The 16,974-nt window shown below is 43.6% G+C and overlaps 1 protein-coding gene across 4 annotated transcripts in view; it reads right to left on the bottom strand.

Moving 5' to 3' along the window:
* Nucleotides 1-5,797: 5,797 nt before the first annotated feature.
* The window catches only part of CLIP4 (CAP-Gly domain containing linker protein family member 4), a gene marked incomplete at its 3' end in the record, with an annotated part of 75,705 nt that continues 64,528 nt past the window's right edge, over nucleotides 5,798-16,974 (bottom strand). For all 4 annotated transcript variants that reach the window (XM_080924311.1, XM_080924314.1, XM_080924313.1 and 1 more), the window contains one exon: nucleotides 5,798-7,919. In XM_080924311.1, the coding sequence (XP_080780437.1) occupies nucleotides 7,598-7,919 (322 nt within the window). The remainder of the gene's footprint in view (nucleotides 7,920-16,974) is intronic.

Genomic DNA, 16,974 nt, shown 5'->3' with positions numbered 1-16,974 from the left:
ATACAAATCTTTAATCCCAGCACCAGGAAACCTGAGGCATGAGGATCATGAGTTCAAGGCTAGCCTGAACTAGGCAGAAAGACCATCTCAAAGAAGTTGGGGGTGGGGGAGAACCCATGAAAAAAATGAAGGGTTTGGTCTCAAGGGATCCTTCCAACTCCCAACTGTGTGGTCTGGGTCAGGTAAACCCTAACGGTCAGCCCATAATCTGCTGAACACAGCTGTGTGTCCTTTACCTTGATAACTCATTTAGGGCTGAAAGACCTCTGAAGGGAGACCCTCACTCAAATCTCAGGAGAGGCGCGCACCCAGTGAGGCACCGAGACCAGACTTGCTGCAATCACACGAGGAAGTTTATTGAAAGTGAAACAGAGTGAGATCTCAGGCCAGCATGCTGGGGTCGAGACTCATACACCACACAGGGGTAGAGGAGTTCGACCCCGGCCTGAACTTGTAACGAGCTTATAAAGGCAAAAATCACAAAGGAGGGGGAGGACAGGGGGAATGAGGAAATTCAAAGCGGGCAATGAGGAAATTCAAAGGGGAGGAATCATACATTTTTTATCAGTGCACCCGGGGCACATCTAGGGCGTTGAAACATTCCACAGAGGTCGTCCGGACCTTCTGAGGTTATTTTAGGAACTCAAATCTCAAGAAAGTGGGATTTCCTGGGAGCTATTTCCTGCAGAGGAAATCCCTAGGGCAAGGAATCAGTGTCTTTTGACAACCTTTTACTCTTCAGGGCCAGATAATGAGTTTAGGGCTCAACCCCAGTGAGACAAATAACATGTAACCTTCACAGAGAAGCAAACCAGAAGGGTCCATACACGTTCGTTCATCATTTACCACCAGGCCTTCAGCATAACTTCATTCACATCTTCAACATTCCCTGCAACCAGAGCCCGCTTTCTCAACGGAGACTTTAAATCTTCTGTCTAGGATCTGGGCCGGGGATGAGAAGCCCCGTGCACTGGCAGCAGTCCGTGTGCATTTCTCGATGCCCACTCTCAGAGAGGTAGCATAGCCTATGTTTTCAGAGAGGTGTCTGAGTTCCAGTATCCATCAACAAGGGTTCAAGAGCCAAGACAGGACATTTGCTGAGGAGGCTCCTTTCTCATTACCATCACTATAGGACTGGAGATTTCCTCCTTTTAGATGCATAATCAATTGCCTTTGCATAACAAGTGCTACCAACCTGTTTTCAAGGGTGTTCCTTCATAGCTTAGCTGGAAACAGGAAACTCCAAAGGACAGCCAACAACATCCCACAAAGGTGGGAAGATGAAGACTGTAGGTGAATTTCCTACAGCTTAACATGCCTCATACTTTAAGAAACCAAATCTATTTCACTTTATTTTCAAGATATTATTTATGTAGACTTTCCAAGACCTCAAAAGAAGCCATTAAGCACACAAACTCCTTTTCCTCATATACACAGCGAGAAGCAGCTGGTGACAGCGATAAAAGAAATGAGGCTGAAGTGACAAGGGGTTTTCCTTTGTCACAACAAGGTGCAAGAAGGGAGATCACACACTCTCAGGCAATTATTATTTCCCTAAACTTCATTCCCTTCCAGAAAGAGAACAGCGCATGCCAGGGACCTTTTTACTACTTACTACTCATAGCCCGCTGGGATGCGCCCTGGGACTGTGAGAGGCTCACGCTGATCAGTCTGTCGGAATGACACCTTCTGCAGTGTTCTCTTCTGCTCTGTCCCCCACACAAAGCAAGGCCCGGTCTCTCAGCTTCAATCTGAGATGGGCAATGATTGTCCAAACTCACTCTAGAATCCATGGGGGGAAGGATGGTTTTCACTCATAGAAGAGGACAGCAATACTTACCCTTCCTGGGTGCTGACTCCCAGAGTCATTGAGACTGCCAACTGGGTTTTGACACGGACCCCAGCAGTGGTGCTGGGGGGGATAGGGGAATAAGGATGGCTTGAAGCTAGGCATATAATTTAACATGAATCAGTTTCGCATCAGTCTGATTTGATTTGTTATGTGAAAAATAGTAATCAGCTCACAGTCTCTGTTGAGACAAATGCACTTGGGTAAAGCTGCAGAGCCCTTCGAGGCTAAACAGATAAGGGTTTAATTTCCCTCAGACTGACACAGAGCAGGTACACACAGCATCAGACATTCAAAACTAAGCTTTAGACATGCTAAGGTTCAAATTCAGCACGGGGCAGACCGACTTCGGAGAGTTCCTATTTGATCCCATTGATCTAGAGGAAATAACTGAAAACTCACCCCATCTGAGGACCAAACCCACCCGTGTTAGCCTACCAGACTGTGCCATCATCTCCATCCCGAGACATTAATATCTGGGGTCACCCAGGTCTTTACAGCCAAACTTAATGCACATTTGTGAGCATTTCTGCAATAATACTGGAGATTGGTAAGAACAGATTATGTTTAACCAATAGCTGCCAATACTTAAAAATCTCTCTTCAGCACACCAGGACCACATGCTTTCTTATTGGAGAAAGTTCGGTAAAAATGGTGATGGGACTCACCACTAGTTTCTCATTATGACAGTTCTACTCACAGACAGGGAAAAAGATGAAAGGAAAACCCCCAACCCTCAGTGCTTCTCCCTTGACAAAAGGTGGAAAACAGAAAGATGTGTTTCCACCAAACATAATGAAACCACATTTAGTGAGAAACACAGGCCTGTCTACTTCGATCTCCCTATATGCACATTTTTCACTCAGGTACAAAGCACTCATAAAAATTTTAATAGAAAAAAAAAAAAAACCTTTAAGCCTAGGTAAAGGCATCAGGCCACACTACAATGCAGCTTAACACATCTGATAAGTTTGGTCAGCCCAATCGAGAGACTATTAATCCCTCAGGTTTTCTTCTGGTGTCCTTGACACTTGGCCTCCTTCAATTCTGCCTCGCCCCCTCTTCCACAGAATTCTCCAGGTTAGGTGTGCGTCTCTGCATCAGTTTCCATCTGGTGACAGTGATGCTAATATCGAGTTGCTGTAGTCATTAGCTAACCTAGACCCACGGGGTCATGAAAAGTGAATCTCGAACCAGAGCACATGGGGGCCGGACGCAGGTCCTCTGCACATGTAACAGTTGTGCAGCTGGGTCTTCACGTGGGACAGCGAAACGGTAGCAGGGGCTGTCTCTGTCTACACTGCCTGCCTTTGCATCCCTTTCCTCTAACTGGGCTGTCTGTGTAACCTCAACAGAAGAGGCACCTAGCCTTACTGCAACTTGATATGCCAAGACTGACCGAAAGCCATGGGAGGCCTCCCCTTTTATTAGAAGAGGAAGAGGGGTGGATGGGGGGGATGAGGAGAGGAAGAAACTGAGAGGAGAGGAGGGGGAAGTTAATCAGTAAAAAATACAAAAAGAAATAATAAATGACTTTTGTATACTCAACCTTCTTACACTGTAAATGAGGACTGATGTACCAAAGGGCCTTAATATATATATATGCATGCATGCATGCATGCATACATACATATACATATATATACATATGAGCTTTTATTAGCAAACTTTTATTAGCAAGTATACTGTGTTATAAGTAAGTAAATATAATGGAACAAGGGGCATTAATGTATTTTTAAGCTTTCCTGCTACCTCTACTGACTTGCAATGGTATATTATATATTCCATGTCTCTGTGTCAATCACTCAGTAACCAATAGTTAAAATTACTCAGTAATGTTTCTCAACTAAAATGGTTCTAACATGTTTCTAGCAATTGATCAATGAATTTAATACTATTAGTACAAATTCAAAACAGCCTCACACACTAAAATGAAACTACTTAGCACCATAATGAGTTGGTGTTGTGTGTAGCTTCGCTACCCCGCCTAAGCTCCAGAAACTGGCCGAACTACCAGAGCTTACCCAGCTTCACTTGAATCCATGAATAAAAGACATACATACAGGTTTTCAACTTGCCTTGTGACACACTTGCTCAGTGCCACTATTCCTGGCCTAGAAAAGTGTGCCCTTATCAATATTCTTTTCTCTGAACCTCCCACCTGCCCTAGCTTTAGTTGCTCAGTTCAATCTGGTTTCTGCTAAACATCCCTGACCACTCACCTGTAGAAGGGCCTGTGTGGCCACTCTGTTTAGAGATCTCACATGGCTGGTCAACTTTTCTTCATCTGGCAAACTCTGTCTCTCCTTCCCTTGCATCTCTCTCCTTGCCTTCGGTGACTGAAAGTCCCTCCTATCCCTTCCACCTAGCAACTGGCCAATGGCTTTTTTACTGAGAGATCAAGAACCAATTAGGGAATAGGACCTTAGCATCAGAACTGCCCCTACATGTTTGCAGTATCATGGGCTACAGTTCACTCTCTCCATGAGAACGACATAGTACTATGATCACATCACAGACGGGGTAGTGGTTCAGAAGAGAATATCCCCCATAGGCCCACGTCTGAACACTCTGTCCCCAGTTGGTGGCATTGTTTGAGGGAGGTTTAGGAAGTCCCATCTAAACATAAGTATGTCACTGGGGGTGGGTTTTGAGTGAGAGCTTAACATCTCACCCTACTGCTCATTTGTTCTGTTCATCTTCTGCTCAGTGCCAAAGATAGAGTCTTTAGTTTCCCATTCCTGCCTGCATGTCTCTCCACTCTTTCCTGAATAAGTTGCCATGGTCACCATGTTTCATCACATCAATAGAAAGTTGATTAAAACCTTCGTCTTCTTCCCTCATGTCTTTAGTAAAATGAACCTGCCCTATGACCTGATCTCTGTGTCACCTGATGCCAGGCATTTAGGCCATCAGTGCTTTCTGTGCCTCTTTTTGTGGAGCAGCAGGCTGGTGCCGAGGACTAGTCTAGGTCTGAGGATGAAGTGAGGAATGCCCACCACTATCAAAGCCTACTGCCTCACTCGGGGTCAGAATGGGAAACGAGTCTTTGAGAGAGGTGTATGAGGCATGTGGGGAGTTTGAGAAGTGGGGGGATCATGGAGGAATAATGGGCATGAGGCATCGAGTCACTTTCACTTGTAAAGGAATCACTTGAAATAGAACATTTTGGACACTTAAAATCACCCCGCCCACATATTACTCTAAAACGCAACACAGTTTTCCAACAACAACAAAGGTTAGGCTTTTAAACTAAAGTTCAAAGTATTCCATGTTGCTCTGGGTGAACAGTGAACTATAGCCCTCAGGAAGGAAAGGCATGTGACCTTATCAAGCTGTAGAAATCACATTCTTGAGCAACTCATTGACGCTAAAGGGTGGCTAAGATCATAATTCTTCTTGGTGAGTAAAAAGCACAAAACTTCCAGACATGTCAGAACCAATGCACTCATGGCCTCACACGAGCTACAGCTGTCCGCACACCATCAGGCCAGCAGACATGAGGAAGGGGCTCCCATAACCACCCCCCTCAGCTGAGGAGCTACTGGCAGTTGATGGCCAGTGGGGGCCATCTTCAAGAGGGTAGCTCTTGGGAGGTTGTCTGTGTTCTAATAGAGGGCCCTATACCCATACACATATGGTCACTGTTAGAATCAGTGAGTTTTAAATAAATAAATAAACAAATAAGTAAATACAGGCCATTGTGAGGGGCATGGTAAGGGTGTCTAAGATGAGTTCCAAGTGGAGAGTTGGGAGATATGATCAAAATACGTTGTATACATGTATGGGAATCTCAAAAAAAAAAAAAAGTACTCTATTAAAAACCTTTAAGACTCTGTAATAAAGACAGCTCAGTTCTGAGCCACTGTGATGGGTGTGGGAGCTCAGAGCTCACAGACCCTGAAACACTGAAGAGAGCTGCAGATAGGGTAAAAGACACAACACTGCTCCAATAGCTTCCCTCTTTATTAGCATTCAAGAAGTGAATCTGAATGACATTTAATAAGCAAATCACAAAAGAAACACCTAACTTGCAAATGTAGCATACATAAACATATACATTTTGTGGATTTAAGACTCCCCCACTAAACAGGAAAAGAACAACGGGTTTTTACCTCAAAAATAACTTCAGTGTGGGCACTGTTGTCGCTAACATACAGTGTTGAATATTATTAGCAGGAAGAACTACATACTCCCAGGCCCACTACAGTCATGGATTTTATATTATGGTATAAATAGCTTTTAAGAAATCATCTATATAATAAAATAACTTCACTTTTTGAATTGCAGCAGTCATTTTCTTCAATCAATAAAAATATTCCTTGATTATAAAGCAGCTTGAGTTTGCAAATATATTTCAGGAAAATAACTCTATCTGAAATATCACACTTTTAAAAAAAGGCAACAAAGTGACCAGATTTAGATTTAAGATAGTATATTGCAAAATAGTTCAGCATAGTATATGTCTGAGCACAAAGCAAATTCCATTTGGAAGGATACTTTTAATTTCACAAAGCAGACTGTTCCAATATTTATGTGGTAGTTTTAAGTCTAAATATTTACAATAATGGATGAATTTTTACACATAACAGGACAGAAACTTCAATACATAACCACAAGACAAATGTGTGACATTCTTACCTCACTATCATGAAGCTTAGTCTAACATGTGCCCAGGACAACGAATGACCGGACATAGCTCTGCAGTTGTGCAGCAGACACAGCTCAGTGCTACACCTAACCCCTGACCCCACCCCAAGCCCAGACACCACGAACATCCACACAGATAACACACCCTCCCCAACACATCTTAATTTACTCTATTCTGAGAAATACTTCTTTAAAGATTTTTTATATCCCAGGAGGAAATGAAGGCAAAGTCTCAAAAAGTAAAAAGTGCATCATGTTTCAAAAGTGCTGTGCATGTCAGGAACTTACAATGTTAAATAAGTGTGCAAAAAAAGTTCTGCCTTGAGTTCACAAGCCTAACAGCAAGTCTCTTGTAGTGCCTATGGGTGGGGCAGTCGAGCAGAGCAGCAGAAGGGAAACCTGAGAGCACACTGTGGGAGGAGGCATGCACTGAGTCAGAAGACACATTCACGCTCAGCTCCACTAGCCCATGGTCTGGTGAAAGGAATCGCATCTCTGATTGACAATGTGTGCAAGGCAAAGCCAGATGTCACCCAGTGCCCACCCCACTCCCAGGTTCTAACTGCTCACAGGAGCCTATTCCCACAGGGCAAATGGGCCTACCAAAAGTATAAACGATACCCAGTTATCTAGTGACTGTTCTCTAGGTACTTTTTGTAACAAACCAGAGGATGAAAAGGAACATTCCAGAACACCTGGACAGAAAACAGGTCATGTGAACATCATGAAGCTGGTGGTGAAAACTTTCACCCTGTGAAGAACCTAACACCAAGTCAAAAATGAAGCCAAATGGCAAAATAACCACAACATATTGCTAAATAGCACATTTTTTTTTCTTTTTTTCTTTTTTTTTTTTTTTTTTGTGAGTCCCCATATTTTTCTTAGGACCTAATATTTTTTAAAAGAGCTTATTCTGAAATTATTTTCAAAAGAACCATGACCCTCAAAGTTCATACTTGTGTTGCTTTGGAGATTTTTATGACGATTACTCTATTTTCAGCTTTCACATAATAATAGCTAAGTAAACCCTTGTCGTAGACCCTCTTTTTCCTCTAGTACATATACATATAGAGGAGCTCAATGCTTTAGGTGGCTAATTCAACAACTCTCGTCGATGAGCTTTGACCCATTAATCCCGTGGTAGGTCACTCGACTTGGTCTAACCAGCACTCCGTAGTTTGGCTTACAGGTGAAATAGCGCTTGTCACCCACGGCACCATCATTTTTCCCCTTGGCACTTCGGAGCTCCAGTCCAAGCCAGATACCAGAGGCAAAGTCCGTGGGACCCACGTATCTAACTGTGGCCATTTCGTTAGAGCTTGTGAGCAGGACCTGAGACCCCTCATGGAGCTTTACGGTTCCCTCGAGACCACCCGCTGTGGTGGAACTGCTCCAGCTGCGGCGCAATGTGGTCTTGGTCCTGTCCAGAGGGAAAGGAAGAATTGGACTTAGGCACTGGCGTCACATGATGTAATTTCCACACCTGTTCCTGCTCCACCTCCACGCTCATTTAATTTGCAAAGGAGACAAGTTTATAATAACTTTATTCTTATGTTTGAGCAGCTAAGTATTAATTTTTATTTATTACATTTTACTTCCTTATCCCTGAGAACAGTCTAAATTATAGGTGAAAGGCTTGTTCCAAATGCCCTTTCTTTTTATTTTTCTACTGTCACAAGAGAGTATCTTTTATTTTAATGTCATTTCTCCTTAGTTAAATATAAAAGGCAATTTCCACTCTTACAGTTAAAGAACATTTGAATTTTTGCTTTATTTTTTAGATAATTTTTAAAATTGGAAATAGCCGTACTAGGAATATACTTCCAATTTCCGAAAGTTTTTCTCTTTTGGATCCTTTAACACCACCCTACAGTTTATAAAAGTATATATTCACCCTCCCCCCCACACACGGGGGGGATTTTAATAAACAATTAGAAAAAATACATACAACTTTAATTAATATCAGTAAGTTAAAAAAAGGAACTGGAATTTTGAATGTGATTTCACTCTAAAATATTTTATATGAAAACAAAGCTTAAAACCTACAACTTTAGAAAATAATTTTTGATAGATAGAGGTCTTTCCCATGAACTCCAGTTACCTTCCCTTCTGGGCTCTGCTGAATAGCATTCCTGTCCTACAGCACAGAATCTCCTACCTTGTAGGTACCTCTTAGCACCTGCCACCTACCAGACTGGAACAAAACAGGCCTGAGACTGCACTGCCCCCCCCACAACCCCTCGCTACCCATACTGCCCCACAGGGTCCCTCCCTACCCATACTGCCCCCAGAGCCCCCTCCCTGCCCATACTGCCCCAGAGCCCCGTCCCTACCCATACTGCCCCAGAGCCCCGTCCCTACCCATACTGCCCCAGAGCCCCGTTCCTACCCATACTGCCCCAGAGCCCCCTCCTTGCCCATACTGCCCCCCAGAGCCCTCTCCCTGCCCATACTGCCCCCAGAGCCTCCTCCCTGCCCATACTGCCCCCCAGAGCCCCCTTCCTGCCCATACTGCCCCCCAGAGCCCCCTCCCTGCCCATACTGCCCCCAGAGCCCCGTCTCTACCCATACTGCCCCACAGGGTCCCTCCCTACCCATACTGCCCCAGAGCCCCCTCCCTACCCATACTGCCCCAGAGCCCCCTCCCTACCCATACTGCCCCCAGAGCCCCCTCCCTGCCCATACTGCCCCAGAGCCCCGTCCCTACTCATACTGACCCCCCAGAGTCCCCTCCCTGCCCATACTGCCCCCATAGCCCCCTCCCCACCCATACTGCCCCCAGAGCCCCCTCCCTGCCCATACTGACCCCAGAGCCCCGTCCCTGCCCATACTGACCCCAGAGCCCCCTCCCTGTCCATACTGCCCCCAGAGCCCCCTCCCTGCCCATACTGCCCCCCAGAGCCCCTTTCCTGCCCATACTGACCCCAGAGCCCCCTCCCTGTCCATACTGCCCCCAGAGCCCCCTCCCTGCCCACACTGCCCCCAGAGCCCCCTCCCTGCCCACACTGCCCCCAGAGCCCCCTCCCTGCCCACACCAGCACCTCTCTGTGTCCTGATATTCGTAAGAGGCACTGTTGCCCTCTCACTTGGAAAATCCAGATGGTTATTTAGGGCCTGCCAAGAGAACCAGGAGTCTTCTACTTCACACTCCTGGTTCCTTCTCCCCTCCCTTCCCCTCCTCTCACCCCTCCCCTTCCCACTGTAGGCTGTGGCATTGCTACCTAAACTCCCTAAGATCTTCCTACTATAAAGAGAAGCGAGACCTACTTCTTTCATCTTCTGTCTTATTTTCTACAGTTTTTAAAGGATCACTTCACTATGTATCTGAGGGTCCATATGTCCATCAGTCCATGTGTCTGCTGAAGGAGGCATGGTGCCTTCTCAACTTTAAACTTACTCTTTTGAAGTCATCTCACCCTGAACTCATGGCTGGAAGCCATCAAGTCCTAGCCATCCTCCTGTCTCTACTCACCTTAAAGCTGGGATAATAGAGTTTCCTGGTACACCTGACTTGTGTGGGTGTGAGATCTGAACTCTAGGCTTCATGATTGTGAAGCAAAGCTGAGAGGCTCTAACCCCTGAGCCACCTCCAGCTCCTGTCTTCTACAGTTTAAACACATCATCACACACAATATCTCGTTTGTTTCTATTAGACGCCCAGTAAAAAGATTATTTAAAATTTATAGCTAGGACACCAGAGCTCAGAGACTTTTCTAAGCCATGCCTTCGAAAAATGAAGAAATTATAATCTAAAAATACTTTTTAAAGTCCAACATGGCAGTACACACGTGTAATTCCAATCAATGTTCAGGAGGCTGAGGCAAATTGACCATGAGTTCACGAACAAACTACATAGTGAGATCTGGGATAGAATGGAGAAATGTTGCAGTAGCTATTAAAAGGAAGACTTATTCCTTAATCGGCCCCCGAGGTCTCACTCCTTGGGTGCCACTTTAGTGTGGAACTGAACACGGACCCTGTCCCTTGGTCCACAAGCCACCCTCTCCATACAGTTCCCTTCCCAGGCAGTTCACGCCACCTGCCCAGCAGTTACCCCAGCATTTTCTTTACCCCACCGCCTGGCACAAACATGAATCTAAGGCCCAATAGCTTTTCATACAGGTTTATATATTATTACAATCTCAATCCACAAACCCTCGATACCATAACATTACATCAAATGAGCAAAGATACAAACTGCCATTTTATATGAAATAAAAGAATTACAGAATCTTTAAAATATTCCTATCTACCTGTTGCCGATTACGGGCACCAGGGTTCAGGTCTGCTTTCTCTGACTCTATCTTGATTTCCCTTCCTTCTCTGTTTGTTCCTCTCCTATTTTTCTACCTTTTCTCAGCCTACCTCTCCACTATCCAATAATATACCGAATTAACATAAATCTACAAAGAAATCCTGCCTTAAAACAGAAAATAAGGGAGGTTGGAGAGATGGGTCAGCAGTTAAGAGCACTAACTGCTCTTCCAGAGGTCCTGAGTTCAATTCCCAGCAACCCCATGGTGACTCACAACCATCTGTAATGAGATTTGACGCCCTCTTCTGGTGTGTCTGAAGAGGGTGACAGTGTATTTGCATATATAAAATAAACAAATAAATCTTTTAAAATGAAACAGAAAATAAGGAGTCAGGCATAGTGGCTTATATCTATAAGAAAAGCAGCTAGAGGGGCTAGAGTCAGGGTGGAGAGTTCAAGGCCAGCCTGGACAATATGAAGAACTATTTCAAATAGAAAAGAGGAGCAAAAGAAAGAAAGGAAGTGAATGGAATAAAAACAATATTTATCCCATCAAATGCAAAATGCAATGCACAGAAACAAACTTTTACTGGATACACAAAAGCAACATGAGTTCAGCTCCTACACAAAGCTGTCCATTCCCTCATTCTCCAGATTCCCACCAAACAGATGCGGCAACGGGCTACACTTTCCAAACACTCATAAGATCTCAGTCTCACACAAACTGGGAATTTTACTGTCTCTGTTTTCTACATTTGCTCTGAAGGTATCATTTATTTCCATATAAATAATTAAAATTAAGTAGCACCATTGATCGGTCATCAACAACCCCCTTTCCAACACAGACTCCTCCAGGCAAACACCAGCACACCAGCGAGCTCCGCAGAACCATCCAACTGGCACACAGCTGAGTCCTGCAAGACTTCCTCCTATAGTCACTGCCCAAGTCTAATATTCCCAAGAACAGTAATCAGAAAAACACTGTGCTCTTGTGTTCTGTAAGCAAGACTCATTGTATAGAATGACTATGTTTTCAACAAAAGCGTATTTCTAGCTAGGACTTGAAACATTATATTGAGGAGAGAAAAATGGGTACCTTGTCTTCTCATTTGAGTAGGAATGCTTCATATTTTTTTCCACTTAATTGTATGGTGGTTTTCAGTTCATCATATCTAGTCTTTATTATGTTCCCCCCATGCCCTGTCTTTCCAGTTTTTATCGAAATTGGCTACTAGACAGATAACTGAAATGAACAAGTATAACTCTGCAGATGACATGATTTGGTGCATGAAGACACCCAGAGACTCTACCAGGAAACTCCCAGAGCTGACCAACACTTAAAGCAAAGTAGTGGGTTACAAATTAGAATATCAAAACTAACATCCTTCCTATTAAAGACAATCTAAGAAGGAAATCATGGGAACAACCACATGCACACAGTCAACAAACCAACCGAACTGGAATAAACCTAACTGTGACAGCCACACACACTCAAAACTTCATGACTCTGAAGATGAGGGACAATGGAGAGCCCTCTTGTGCTCATGGATTGACAAAATTAATATCCTGAAGACAGCTGTCCAACCCAATACAATCCACATAGAAATTCCAATGCAATTCTAAGCAGAAACTGAAAAAAATCAATCTTAAAATTCATATGGAAATTTAAAAAGACCCTAGATATCCAAAACAGCCATGAACTATAAAACCTCTGCAGGAAGTATCACCATTCCTGACTTTAAATTATCCTAGAGAGCTACAGTGAAAACACACAGCATTGGTATAAAGCCAGACACACTGAGCAGGTGCAGGAGAACCAGGAACCCAGATATATTTAAGCCCCAGTACCTACAGCCACCTGGGTTTTCACAGGGATGCCAAAATACACACTGGAAAAAAAGAAAGTATCTCAACAAACAGTGCTGAGAAAACTGATGTTCACATAAAGATTGAGCGTTGATCCTTTTTCTAGCCTCTGCACACAGATTGATTCCAAAACACATCAAGGATTTTAAAGTTAAATGGAACACCAAGTGCTGGGGGAAGAGTACACAGTGCACATCAGGACAGAGGCTGAGGTGAGGACTTCCTGGTGGTAACCAATGATCAAAAAGTGGAAATGCAAGAAACGAAAGTCTCTGTATCACAAAATGAGCTGTTAATCCAGTGAAGAGGCAGACATAGGATGACAGAGAGAGACACAGAGAGAGAGCTAGAGGTAGTTCGATAGATAGAGATAAATATATAGATATAAATATGGACATGGAGATACACTGATGAGAAATAGATGACATAACAACATAAACACATATACATATATATACATAGATAGATGATAGGTATATGACAGATAGATGATCGATAGACAGATGATAGATAGATAGATAGATGATAGATAGATGATAGATAGATAGATGATAGATAGATGATTGATAGATAGATGATAGATGATAGATAGATAGATGATAAATAGATGAAAGATAAATAGATGATAGATAGATAAATAGATAAATAGATAGATGATAGATAGATAGATAGGTAGATAGATAGATAGATAGACAGACAGACATATAGATGATAGATAGATGATGGATGATAGATAGATAGATAGATGATAGATAGATGATAGATGATAGATGTCTAGAATATACAAAAAACAAAAAAATTAAACATTTAGAAAACAGACATTCCTTTTAAACTGTCATCAATGAAACAGAACAAAGATTTCTCAGACAATGCAATGGCTAAGAAATATTTTCTAAAGTATTCACCATCCATTCTTTGCCATCAGGGAAATGTAAGTTAAAACTACTTTGAGGGGCTGAAGACAAGGCTCAGCAGTTAGGAACACTGGCTGCTCTTCCAGAGGATACAGGTTCAATTCCTAGTACCTACATGGTGGCTCCCAACAGTTTGTGACTCCAGTTCCAGGGGATGTGATGCCCTCTTTTACCTCCATTGGCCCTAAGTATGCAAACTATTCCTAGATGCAAATGTAGGTACAATATTTACCAAACAAAAGCTTAAAATAACCATTGCGAGTTTCATTACTGTTTTTAATATTTTCATTTTTAATGTTTACTGTATTTTACATGTGTGGACGTTTAGCCTGGATGTCTGTCTGCGTGTCTCAGTGTACAGTGCCTGCAGAGGCCACAGCAGGCATTAGAGCCCCTGGGTCTGGACTTCAAGTTGCTGTGTGGGTGCCAGGAATTGAAGCCTAGTCCTCTAGATAGCCAGTGCTCTTCACCCCAGTTTCATGTTTCCGGATGGGTAGGATCTCGGGAAGATGAGCCCTTACACCGTACTGGTCAGAGTACAAACTGCTGTGACCACCATGGAAATCAGTTTGGCAGGTCCTCACAAAAGTACAACACAACTATCATGTGATGCAGCTAAACTCCTGGGCATGTACCCACTACAACGACACACTCACACATTCACCAGTGTTCACAGTAGTAAGGATGTGAACAGCCAAGATGAATCAACTAATGAATAGATAAGAACACAGTGCCCCCACACAGTGGAATTTTATTCATCTGTAAAGAAAAATCAAATTGTGAAATTCGAAGGCAAATCAATGGAACTGGAAAACATTACATTTAGATAACCCAAACCCATAAAGAGGATGGTCACCTGTTCCCATTTATATAGAGACCCTAGCATTGGAACTTTAGATTTGTTTGACTTGGAGTGCCTATAGAGCTGAAAAACTATAAAGGGACCATTGATGGGTGCGGGGGAAATTTTCAGAGAGGTCGGGATAATAGATGAACAGGTAATAGGTGATGTCATCCTCTAGGTGATAGAAGGGGTGATGGGAATCATGGGAATGGGTGTTTGAGTTGGAGGCAGAATGGAGAGTAGATCACAGAGGGAGGCGGGACAGAGGATAATTAATAGTAAGGATGCAGGAAAGGCATACAGAAACCCATCATGTAAGTGTCATGTAACAGTCTGGAAAGATGGCTTGGTGCTCACTGTCCTGTCATGAGGAATTTGGATTTTAGCACCCAGTTCATTCCAACAGATCTGACACCTTCTAGCCTCCACTGGTGTGTGTGTGTGTGTGTGTGTGTGTGTGTTATGTGTGTAGTGTGTGTGTGGTGTGTGTGTATGGTGTGTGTGTATGGTGTATGTATCTGTGTGGTGTGTGTATGGTGTGTGTGTGTGTATGGTGTGGTGTGTGTGTATGTGTGTGGTGTGTGTATGGTGTGGTGTGTGTGTGTATGTGTGTGGTTTGTGTGTGGTGTGTGTGTGTGTGGTGTGGTGTGTGTGTGTGTGTGTGTGTGTGTGGTGTGTGTGTGTGTGGTGTATGTGTGTATATGGTGTGGTGTGTGTGTGTATGTGTGTGGGGTGTGTGTGTGTATGGTGTGGTGTGTGTGTATGTGTGTGGTGTGTGTGTGTGGTGTGTGGTGTGTGTGTATATATATGGTGTGTTGTGTGTGTGTGTGTGGTGTGTGTGTATGTGTGTGTATGTGTGTGGTGTGTGTGGTATGTGTGGTATGTGTGTATATGGTGTGGTGTGTGTGTATGTGTGTGTGTATGTGTGTGTGTATATGGTTTGGTGTGTGTGTGTAATGTGTGGTGTGTGTGTATGTGTGTGTATATGGTATGGTGTGTGTGTGGTGTGTATGTGTGGTGTGTGTGTGTGTGTGTGAGTGTGTATAGGCATGAATGCATACATGTGTGCTATTGCCACTACTCTTAGATATCCATCAGAAATTAATGGTAAGATCCTACTGCTGAAGGCATCACAAAATTTAGTTACAAGTCAGAGGAACGACGTTGGTTCTGAGTAAAAACTTCCTTCGTGTACAAGAAGGGGTTACATGGGCTTCTCAGAAGAAAAGCCACCAACAGTATTAGCTATCCAAGGATCTGTGTAGCAAAATACCCCACAGCAGCAGTCAGTCAATAGTGGCCTGAATGTTATGGGTGACCAACTGCCTTCTGCTTGGCCTAAAGGTCCATTCCACTGGAGGAAACACATCTCTGCTTCTGTAAATCTGTAGGCAGCCCAAACCCCCATGTTTGGGAAGTCTAGGCCACAGGGGTGGACCTATTACTATTATTCTGCTAAATGGACATAGTATCAAATGCCCTCTCAGCTCATATTCCTACATCCGTGGAGGAGTTCAGCTCTGACCACAGCAAAGAAGTTTCTTTGTGTGGTAGGAGCAGCTGGCACAGACACAAACATATCTGTGGAGTATCCAGCCACAGACTCAACATCTGTATCACAATCTGTCACCCGAGGTTCAGAGACCACTGTAGAAAGGGGGCCAGAAAAAAAATTCTAGGAACCAGAGGCTAGAAAGGACCATATTGAAACAGTATCGACTGGACTGAGGTGAACTCATGAACTCACAACAGCTGTGCTTCCTGCATTAGATCTATTTAAGATTAAGCCTTCAAACATCCTCAGCATAGAGGGGGAAGGAGGTCACCAGCCACCATCCCCAACCTCAGATGAGGCACTACTGGCATTAATGTCTTCTGGGGAAAGAGAGGAAGTTTTCTTTACTGGTGGCCCCTGGTAGGTCCTTCCCATTCCAGAGAATGGCCCTGTGCTTATGAGTTTATATGAATATAAAATAGGCTCACTGGATTTAAGAAAAGAAGACATGAATTTGAATGGGGTTATGTGATGGATATAGAAGGAATAAGGTGAATATGATCAAAACATACTGTGTGCACATTCTCAAAGAACTCATAAAGATGTTTATCCATAAAGTTCCATTTCTTGTTTCCATAGGAAGCAGGTAAACGTTGCCACCTGTTCCTTGTGTCTGCAGTCCACACGTGCTCCTGACCTGCTGCTGTATCCTTGCCAGAGAGCAGCACTTTCCCTCCCTTGGTCTCTGGTTCATTCTCCTGCTCACTAGTCACCGACCTCTGCACCGGTCCTGCTGCCCTGTCTCCAGAATCCTCTCTGCCCAGGCAGCCTCTTCTTAATACTGTCTTCCACTCTGCCTAAGAGCCCTTGCATATCTCCAGTGCACGGGAGCAGAAAGTTACTGTCCTTAATCTCTAGGCTCTTTGAGCATGGAGACCAAGTTCAAACTCCAATTTGTGATGGATTTGAGGAGTATACACTACTAGGGGAAGCCAGAGTATTTTAAATTAATAATTCTGAGAATGCCTTATGCAAACGGGCCTTATGTTTCTTTCTTTCTTTCATGCATGGCTGAACATATTAAATCAGATCTGATTAACT

Source organism: Micromys minutus, assembly GCF_963924665.1.
Source record: "Micromys minutus genome assembly, chromosome: 1".
Lineage (NCBI taxonomy): Eukaryota > Metazoa > Chordata > Mammalia > Rodentia > Muridae > Micromys > Micromys minutus.
This window is presented reverse-complemented; position numbering and strand designations above follow the sequence as displayed.